This window comes from Saccopteryx leptura, chromosome 5 (genome assembly GCF_036850995.1).
Source record: "Saccopteryx leptura isolate mSacLep1 chromosome 5, mSacLep1_pri_phased_curated, whole genome shotgun sequence".
Classification (NCBI taxonomy): Eukaryota; Metazoa; Chordata; class Mammalia; order Chiroptera; family Emballonuridae; genus Saccopteryx; species Saccopteryx leptura.
The window spans coordinates 181,972,474-181,982,776 of record NC_089507.1 but is presented as its reverse complement, the minus strand read 5'-3'; the positions used below and the strand labels follow the sequence as shown (position 1 = coordinate 181,982,776).

Here is a 10,303-nt window from a genome sequence, read left to right as displayed (position 1 = left end):
GAGGGGGAGAGAGGTTTTGCAGGGAGAAATAAACAGGGGAGTGAAATAGGCAGAGGCCGGTGCCCTAGCTCCCCTTGGGGCCTCGGAGAGCCGTACACATCGTAATTCCCTTTCCCGAGCCTTACAGATTTCCACAAACAATGACATCACTCGGGCGCTGCCGACCAGAATACAGCTGCGGGGATTTTCCTGGGAGCGAGGCAGGCGGGGTGGAGCGATGGAGGAGCTCTCCAGGGTGCTGGAAGGGGCGGGGGCGCAGGCTCACAGCTCGGCGCCCCTCGCCGGCGGAGGCGGACCCGCCGGCCCGGGGCGAACAGGGGTGGACCCGGGGTGGCCCAGGGCAGGGCCCGCCGCTCCGCAGGTCCTCATTGGCTGCTGGCGGGCGCACGTCAGCCAGGCTGGTGCTCTCCTCCCCTGTGGAATCGGAGCTGAGGAGGAGCTGAAAATGCAGATTTAGCATCAAGCACAGACATATACACTCGCTCTTTCTTTCTGATACACACAGCTCCTCACATTCGCACCTCTGCCAGCGATCCCGGCCGCCCGACTACACAGCTTCTCGTCAGCCAGATGCTAGAGAACACACACTGATTTGCTGCTTTCCAAGCCCCTAATCAGTCTCTTTCTCTAAACGATTCCTTTTAAAAACAAACAAAAACTATACATATATTTTTATTTGCACCCTTCTTCCGAGTCCCTTGTTCCGCCAGCCTGCGCGCCTCCTAGCACCACTTTTCACTCCCCAAGAAAGATGAAAGGTGGCTGTGTCTCCCAGTGGAAGGCGGCCGCCGGGGTCCTCTTCTGTGTCATGGTCTTTGCATCTGCCAAGAGCCCGGTCTTCACGAATCATTTTCTTGTGGAGTTGCATAAAGGAGGCGAAGAAGAAGCTCGCCAAGTTGCAGCAGAACATGGCTTTGGAGTCCGAAAGGTAAGGTTTTCCTTGCATTTCGCATGTTGTTTCAAAAACGGGAACAGCCCTGCGCAATCTCATTGCAGATTTGCAAGTTTTCTCTCTCCTGCGATGCAGACATTCAGCCATCAGCTCTTTAACACGACATTGCCTCCAGTGATCTATCACAGGTTATGTAATTAAAATGTCCTTCAAATTGTACTAGTAAGGTCATAAAAATAATTTATTGTTCTTTGACTTGGCGAAAACAGGGTAACACCTTTCAAACAAAGCCTTGCGCCCGGGCTGCTGTCCGAAGTACCAAGTTCTCAAGGCTGCTTGAGGATGGAGGGAGGAGGTGCTGAACATCTATCTGGGCTTGGCGTCTGCTGACTTGCCAGCGATGTATCTACCCACCTCTCCCATCACCAGAAAAAGAGTAGTTTCTGACAGACAAGACCACAAGCATAGACAGACATTGAGATTCATGTCCGTGCTTTTCAGACCCCGCGCCAGGAGGACTTCCCTCCCGGAGACTTCGGTCTCTGCTCTTTTCCAGGGAAAGCAGCTCTCTGGCTTCAGGACACTTGGAGACAGGAACTGGTTTTTCTTCCTAAAATCGGGGCAGAACTTCTCCCCCTCTCCCTCGTCCCCGCCCACCCCAGCCCACCCCGGGAGCGTACTCCTGGTTCGCTCTCAAGTTCTCAGCAAAGAGCTGTGGAGCTGGGCAGGTAGCTTTTGCAGGGAGTTCCCAGCGGAGAAGTCAAGGTGGCTCTCCTGGTCTGTGGGCGGCCAGCTTGGCTTTCCCGATAGGACGCGGGGATTCCCACTTCAAGAATGTGTCAGAGTTCGACCGTTTGGGCAAGCAGGACGAGGCTTCCAGTCTGGAACGCCCGGGGAATCCTTTGGGGATCCCAGGACCCCCGTTCTGAGAGGGCAATGGAAAGGAGACGCTGGGGGTCAGGGCTGTAGCTGACCTACTTGCTTCTCCTGCGAAACGTCGTGACAGGGATCTCAAGTGTCCTTAAGAAACCTGACGAGGGGTGAGGTGGAGTGAGGGTGCAAGGAGAAACCAGGGCGAGGGGAACCTGGAGGACGTAGGGTACCATTTGGCAACCAGAGAGCCGTGTGGAAGTCTGTGGGGTTCCGTCCGAGCCCCGTCTCCTTCCTCTCGATCCCAGGAGAGGCTTGAGACGAACGGTGGGAGCTTTCTGTGGCTTTTGCCTCTCAAGGGCAGCGCGAACTGGGACTCCTATCGGTCCCTCTGTCCCCACTTTCCGCGCCTCCCGCTTTCCTCTCGGCCTCGGCACGGGCTCCTGCACAGGCTGCGGGCTCTCTCGCCTCCGCAGGGCGTTGGCAGCCCGCACTTCGACCCAAGATGGGTTTGACAGCGAGTTTGTCGGAGGTCTGGGAGGAAGCGCCCGGGTCCGCCCGCGGCGCGCGGGCGGGTCTTGCAGAAAAGAACTTGTTGCTCCGGGGAAGCGTAGGTGGAGCAGGAGACTGACGCGGCCCGCGGAGGGAGCAGCCCGCTGCCGTTCTGCCCCAGGGCCTCGGAACGGTGTCGGCACTGCTGCCAAAACAGTCAGCAAACAGACCCTCTCCTTCCTTCCCACCTCTCTGATCCAGACCTGGGCGCCATAAATGTAATAGTGATTATTATCAGTTGATAGTTATAGGGCAACTTTATGCACTGGAGTCCTTACACACATTCTTATTTAATATTCTCAGTAATTCTTAGGAAGCTACTGTTATTAAGCTATGGTACGGATAAGGAAATTGACTCAGACTCAAAATAAAAAACAACCAAGGATTTAAACCCAGATCTTTCAGAGACAAAACCATGCTCTTTAACCCCGGTACAGACCATATCAAGCCTCAGGGCTCTGCGTGCTGTGTGGGCTTTGGGGTGCTGTGAAGAGGGATGTGGAATCCAGCTCTTTAGTTCTTGAGTGTATAGGATTGCAGTTGATGCAAAAATAGCCATTACTTTCTCTCCCAAACACGCACCACTTTAAAGTGTAGACAGATATTGCTATCATAATATAGGCAGACATTGCAATCCCGTCTTCATTTCTCTTTTTGAAAAAGATGCCCCTAAGATCTGATCTTAGAGACAATCAAATCTCAATGTAGCTGAGACTAATAATGGCTTAACTTATTAATTGTCCCAGAGGCTTACTTTTTTGTAAAGAAGTAAACAACTTGATGAGGAATTACAATTTTGATGATGGAATTTGAGCAAGAAGGTGTACAATCTTAACATACATGAATCTAGATCATCTCAATACACTTACCTTTACATCTCAGGGGACTCATACTTTGGGTGAAATAAGATACCTAAGTCACACTCTCCCCGCTTCCTCTTGGAGCCCACTGGTTTTGCAGCACAGCCTCAACCCTGCGATTCCTACCCAGGAGAAAGGGGCCACTCCTTTCCTCACCTCTCCATAACCTCTCAGAAGTAGTATCTGTTATCCAAACGATTTTTGCTTTTGGATCCAATGTAAGTAAAAATAAGCTTATAGCGAGATACTTCTGTCCAATTGATCTTTGCAGGCTGCTACACCTGTCTAGAATAAACCCAATTTTTCTCCCTTGGATTCATGTCCCTTCCCTCCTTCAAGAAGAGCTCCAAACCTTCCCTGATGCCCTCAAGTACAATGAGATTTCCCTTCTCAAATTCCTGTGAGACAAAAAGCAAAGCATGCGTGACATAAGGTAGTACAGCCATCCCCTCTTCCCTAGTCATGTCATATGTGTAAGGAAAAATGTCTATGAGCACTGCCCTTCTGCTTGAAAGGTAAATATTCAGGGATATCTCCTATATTTCTGGTTTACCACCATAGCCCTGGGTTTGTCAGCTTCTAAGGAAACTTCCTTAATTCTATGTATTACCAAACACGGTCCTGTCTTGTTCTCATGCCATACTGTACTTTTGTCAACATTTGTTATTCATTTTTGTTAAAACCCCGGTACCTCCTTCTCTTTCCTCTCTCTTACTTAGTATACCTCCCAACTCCTGATTGCTTCATCTTCTCTGACACTCAGGGTCAGACATAAAAGATTCTTAGTAATTATTTATTCATCCAAAAGAAAGGTCAGCTATGCAGACTAGAGGAGTCTGCTATTTTACTGATTTATCTCATCTAACCTCACAAACTTGTGACATAGAAATTATTGGCATCAACCCTGATTCACAGGTAAAAAACTTAGTTTCAAGAAGTTAAGTAACTGCTCATATCTGGAAAATGAAAAAAAAGTCAGATTTAAGACTAAATTTTCTCTACCAAAAATAATTTTGTTTTCCTATCATGCTGCCTCCAAGAAGCCTTTCCTGACTTCCAGGAGCTCTGCATCTGGGGTCCCATTCTAGAGTTCTGTTACTTTTCCTTTCCTTTTTTTTCTTATTACTTCTTTCTTTACCTAACACTTACTTAGAATTAACATACAGAGTGGAACAAAAGTAGGTTTACAGTTGTTCATATGAAAAATAACAATAATTAATAAACAATAATACAAGAATAAACTGTTTCAAATACTCACAACTGTAAACTTACTTTTGCCCCACCATGTATGAACTTATCATGAACTAGTGTGTATGAGTATATATTCCAGTATATCATAAATCTTCCAAGAGGAGAAACAATATACTATGTCTTTTATAGTTCCTATATATAGCACAGTGGTCTGTGTATGAGGTATTCAATGAATATTTGTTGATTATTTTGCAAGACCATATACTCTTACAAGATCATGAACAAATCATTATATTTCCTCTCTAAAAATAGAGTAAAAACACCTTCACTTTACCTTCTGAAAGGTGTGAGGGAATAAAAGTTTTCTAATTTATTATGGCTTAGCCAATAGTTAATGTTTATCAGAAAAGTGCATATAACTGATGTGTGAATTTACAATAATGACAAAGGCATTAGTCTAAAGAGTACCTTCAAATTCTCAATATATCACTAAACTTAATTTCCTTGAAAAATAAAACAAAAATAATATTTATTAAAGCAATATGCTGAAGGTTCACCAAAAGTCAAATAAGAATTAGGATATTAGGATAAAAGTCCAAACAACTGACATGTTTTGTTTTGCTATGGAATATTATGTTTTACCCACATAGGGCTGAAGCTAAGATGATTGCACAAGTAAAATCATGTGAGTAATTTTATGTGTACGAAAGTTTTAAAGTATTTTTAATAATAGTTGTGCTCAGCCCTGGCCGGTGGCTCAGTGGATAGACCATTGGCCTGGCATATGGATGTCATGGGTTCAATTCTGGGTTTCAAATATTATAAATATTTCTTCTGTGGATATTGTGGTATATGTATTTTGGTGAAAACATATACAGTATGGCTATCTGTTGAGAATATTTCTAAGAATAGATTTGTTGAGTCAAGGGACAGTATGAGACTGAATCAGTTTCTTATTGCTGTGTAACAAACCAATACACATGCAGTGGCTTAAAACAACACAAATTTTTTATTTCCGTTTTTATGGATAAAATGTCCTTATCTAGAGGCAGCAACTGAAGGAAAACCCACTTCCAAGTATATTCAGGTTTTTAAGAAGAATTTAGCTCTTTGTAGTTGGGACCTGGAGCCTTCCTTTTCTTGCTGGCTGCTGGACCAGGACCACTCTCAGCTCCTGGAGCTTACCTCGTGATCTTGCCACATGACCCCCTTGAGATGCCGTCTTACACTCAGACCCTTCAAATCTTTTCCTTCAGAAAGAGCCCAGTTCCTGTTTAGGATTAACCTAATTAGGTTGGGCCCACACAAGAGAATTGCTCTTGATTTTTTGATTAACTCAATTAAACAAGTTTGGGACTTTTACTATATTTGATAAATCTGTTTATTTCTGTCATATAAGGTAACCTAATCACAGAAGTGAAATCCAACATATTCAAAGTCCTGCCTGTATTCCAGGGGAGGGGATTTTGCAGGGCATGTACATTGGAGTGGGGAAACCTTGGGGCCATCTCAGAATTCTGCCTACCACAGACAATCTGACAAAACAATTTCACAAAGCAGTTCCACAAATTCCCATTTCCACCAGCAGTGGATGAGGCTTCTGACTGCTCCACATTCTCACTGGCATTTGATATTTTATACCTTTTTTCCTTTTAGTGATTTTGGTGGGTATGTAGTGGTGCCTTACTGTGATTTGAACTTACATTTTCCTGATGATCAACTGAAACTGAATTCTTCATATGCTTATTGGTAATTTAAATATCCTTTTTTATATAGTCATTTATTCAGGTCTTTTGCCCTAAAAATTTTTTCTTATTGATTATCTGTCATAATTTTTGGTTAGTAGGAGCTTCTCACCTATCATGGATAGGAACCTGTTGTCAGATTTTAAATATTTATCATCAGCCACTTCTATTAAAGTATACTTGAAGTGCAATGTTATGTTAGTTTCAGGTATACAACACAATGATCTGACATTTATATACCTTACGTAGTGTTCACCATGATAAGTCTTTCACCACACATAGAGATTATTATGGTAATTATATTGACTAAGTTCTTTATGCTGTACAGTGCATCCCAAGAACATTAATTTATAATTGGAAGGTTGTACCTCTTAAATCTTTTCATCTTTTCTCCCCATCCTACTAACCCCCATCTCTTCTGGCCACCATCAGTCTGTCCTCTGTTTCTATAAGTCTGTTTCTGTTTTTTTTTGTTTGTTCACTGTTTTGTTTTAGATTTCACATATAAGTGAAATCATGTTCTATTTGTTTTTCGCCATCTGACTTATTTCACTTAGCATTATACCTTCTAGGTCCACTCATGTTGTTCCAAATGGCGAGATTTTATCCTTTTTTATAGTCAATATTCCATTGTGTGCATATGTGTGCTGTGTGTGTGTGACATTCTTTTTATCTATTCATCTGTTTATACACACGTACATTTATACACACTTTTATATCCTGGCTATTTTAAATAATGCTGCAGTGAAAGCAGGAATGTATATACCTTTCAAATTAGTATCTTTTTAAATTTTTCTTCAAATAAATACCCAGAAGTGGAATTGCTGAGTCATGTGGTAGTTCTATGGTTAAATATAAGGAAACCTTTATTCTTATAGTAGCTGCACCAGTTTACAATCCTTGCAACAGTGCTTGAGGGTTCCCTTTTCTCCACATCTTTCAGAAACAATTATTATTTGTTGACTTTTTGATAACAGACATCCTGACTTGTATGGTTTTGATTTGTATTTCTATGATAAATAGTAATGCAGAGCATAGTTTCACGTATCTGTTGGCCATCTGTATGGTTTCTTTGGAAAAATCTATTCAGGTCCTTTGCCTTGCCTATTTTTTGATCAGATTGTTTGGGGTTTTTTCATGTTGAATAACATGAGTTTTTTATATATTTTGCATATTAACCCCTTATTGAGTATATTATTTGTAAATATATTCTTCCATTCAGTAGGTTGTTTTTTTCGTTTTGTTCTGTTAATGGTTTTCTTAGTCGTGTAAAGGCTTTTAGTTTGAAGTAGTCTCACTTGTTTATTTTTGCTCTTGTTGCTCTTGCTCAAGGAGACATATCAAAAAAATATTGTAAAGAACAATGTCAAAGAGTTTGCTTCCTATGTTTACTTCTAGGAGTTTTACGGTCTTACATTTATTTTAGGACTTTAATCCATTTTAAGTTTATATTTGTATATGGCATAAGAAAGTTGTCCCATTTTATTTTTTTGTTTGTATCTGTCCACACTTAACACCATTAATTGAAAGATTGTCTTTCCCCCATTGTATATTCTTGCCTTCTTTGTTATAGATTAATTAACCATATAAGTGTGGGTTTATTTCTGGTCTCTCTATTCTGTTCCATTGACTTATGTATCCATTTTTGTGCCCCTACTATACAATTTTGATTAATATAGCTTTGTAGTATAGTTTGAGATTAGGAAGCATGAAACCTCTAACTTTGTTCTTATTTCTCAAGATTTTTTAAGTATTAAGATTCTTTGTGATTCTTATAAAATTTTTAATTACTTGTTCTGGTTTCTAAAAAGTTACTGGAATTTTTATAGAGATTGCATTAAATCTGGAGATTTCTTTAGCTAGTATGATTATTTTAACTATTAATTCTTCAAAATTATGAGCATATATATCTTTCCATTTATTTGTGACATCTTTAATTTTTTCATCAGTACATTACATATTTAGATTATATTACCTTCTTGGTTAAATTTATACCTAAGTATTTTATTATTTTCAATGCAATTGTAAATGGGATTGTTTTCTTAGTTTTTTTTTTATAGTTTGTTACTAGTGTACAAAAATGGAATAAATTTTTGTATATTAAATTTTTATTCTGCAACTTTACTGAATTCATTTATTACTTCTAATAGTTTTTAATGGAGTCTTTAGGGTTTTCTGTATATGGTATCATGTCCTCAGCAAACAGTGACAATTTAACTTCTTTTTTCCAATTGAAATGCTTTTTTTTTTCTTTTTCTCATCTGATTGTTGTAGCTAAGACTTTCAGTACTATGTTGGATAAAGTGGTGAAAGTGAGCATTAGTGTCTTGTTCTTGATCTTTGAAAAACTAAAAGCTTGTCATTATTAAGTACGGTGTAAGTTATGGTTTGTCACATGGCCTTTGTTATGATGACGTTTGATTCCTCTATATCCACTTTGTTTTTATCATAAATGTTAAATTTTGTCAATTTGTTTTACTGCATTTACGGATCTTATCATTTTCATCCTTTGTTTGGTTAATGTGATGTTGATTGATTCACAGATATTGAACCATCTTTACATCCCTGGGATCAATCCCACTTGACTATGGTGTATGAGCTTTTTAATGTATTATTGAATTTGACTTGCTTATATTTTGTTGAAAATATTTACATCTATCTTCATCAGGAATATTGGCCTGTAAATTACTTTTATTTATTTTTGGTGATGTCTGGGTTTGGTATCAAAGCAATACTGGCCTCATAGAATAACTTTGGAGGTTTTCCCTTTTTTTCAAATTTTGTAATGGTTTAAGAAAAATAGACATTAATTTTACTTGGAATGCTTGGTAAAATTCATCTGTAAATACATCTGGTTTTGGACTGTTTTTGTGGGGAGTTTTTTGATTACTGATTTAATTTCATTACTAGTAATTGGACTGTTCAGATTTTCTGTTTTCTTCTGGTTCAATCTTGGAAGATTGTATGTTTCTAGAAGTTGGATAAAGAAAATTGGTACATATATACAATAAAATACTACTCAGCCATAAGAAATGATGACATATTGCCATTTACAATAACATGGATGGACCTTGAGAACATTGTACTGAGTAAAATAAGTAAATCAAAAAAAAGCTAAGAACTATATGATTTCATATGTAGCTGGGATATAAAACTGAAACTCATGGACATAGATAAAAGTGAAGTGGTTACAAGGGGGAGGGGGATGTGAGGGAGGGTAAGGAGAAGGGAGTAAAGAGGGACAAATATACAGTAACAGAAAATAATTTGACTTTGGGTGATGGGTATGCAACATAATCAATAGTTCAAATGATATAGAAACGTTTACCTAAAACTTATGTACTCTTATTGATCAATGTCGCCCTGTTAAATTTAATTTTCTAAATAAAATTGAAAAAAAAAAGAAATGTGTCCATTTTTTTCTAGGTTGTTAAGTTTGTTGGCATATAATTATTTGTATGTTGTATCTTAGGATCCTTTGTATTCTGTGGTGTTTGTTGTAACTTCTCTTTCATTTCTGATTTGATTTATTTGGTCCCTCTCTTATTCTTGATAAGTTTAGCTAAAGGTTTCTTAATTTTGTTTATCTTTTCAAAAAACCAACTTTTAGTTTCATTGATCTTTTCTGGTTTCTCTTTTTATTTTTGTCTGTATTTCATTTATCATTTATCTCTGCTCTTATCTTTATTACATTTTTCCTTTTACTAACTTCAAGTTTTTTCCCTTTAGTTGTTTCAGGTGTAAAGTTGGATTCTTTATTTGGGATTTTTCTTACTTATTGAGGTAGTCCTATATTGCTATAATAAACTTCTTAAAACTGCTTTGCTGAACCTCATAGATTTTTAAAACTTTTAAAAATGTATTGTGTTGGCATGGTTTCAACTGTCCCACTCAATATAATAACCTCACCCCCCCTCATTGTGCTCCCATGACCCATGCAGAGTCTCTTTCCATTCCCATATCAACCACTTTGCCCCCTCCTCCCCTCCCTCCATCCTTCCCTTTCCCTCCATGTGTTATGTATATAATTTGGCTAATCTCCTCATTTCTTTGGTCCCATCCCATTCAATTCCTTTCCTTCTGACAGCTGTCCATTTGGTTCTTGTTACCGTGCCTCTGTTTCTATTTTTCCTCAGTTTATTGTGTTCAATTGATTCCACATATCACTGAGATCATATGATATTTGACTTTCT

At 39.4% G+C, this 10,303-nt stretch overlaps 1 protein-coding gene across 1 annotated transcript in view; it reads left to right on the top strand.

The window, feature by feature from the left end:
- The first annotated feature begins 458 nt into the window (after nt 1-458).
- PCSK2 (proprotein convertase subtilisin/kexin type 2) overlaps nt 459-10,303 on the top strand; it is a 349,800-nt gene continuing 339,955 nt past the window's right edge. Inside the window, exon 1 of the mRNA XM_066387098.1 lies at nt 459-928. Coding sequence (XP_066243195.1) covers nt 752-928 — 177 coding nt within the window. The 5' untranslated portion in view covers nt 459-751. The remainder of the gene's footprint in view (nt 929-10,303) is intronic.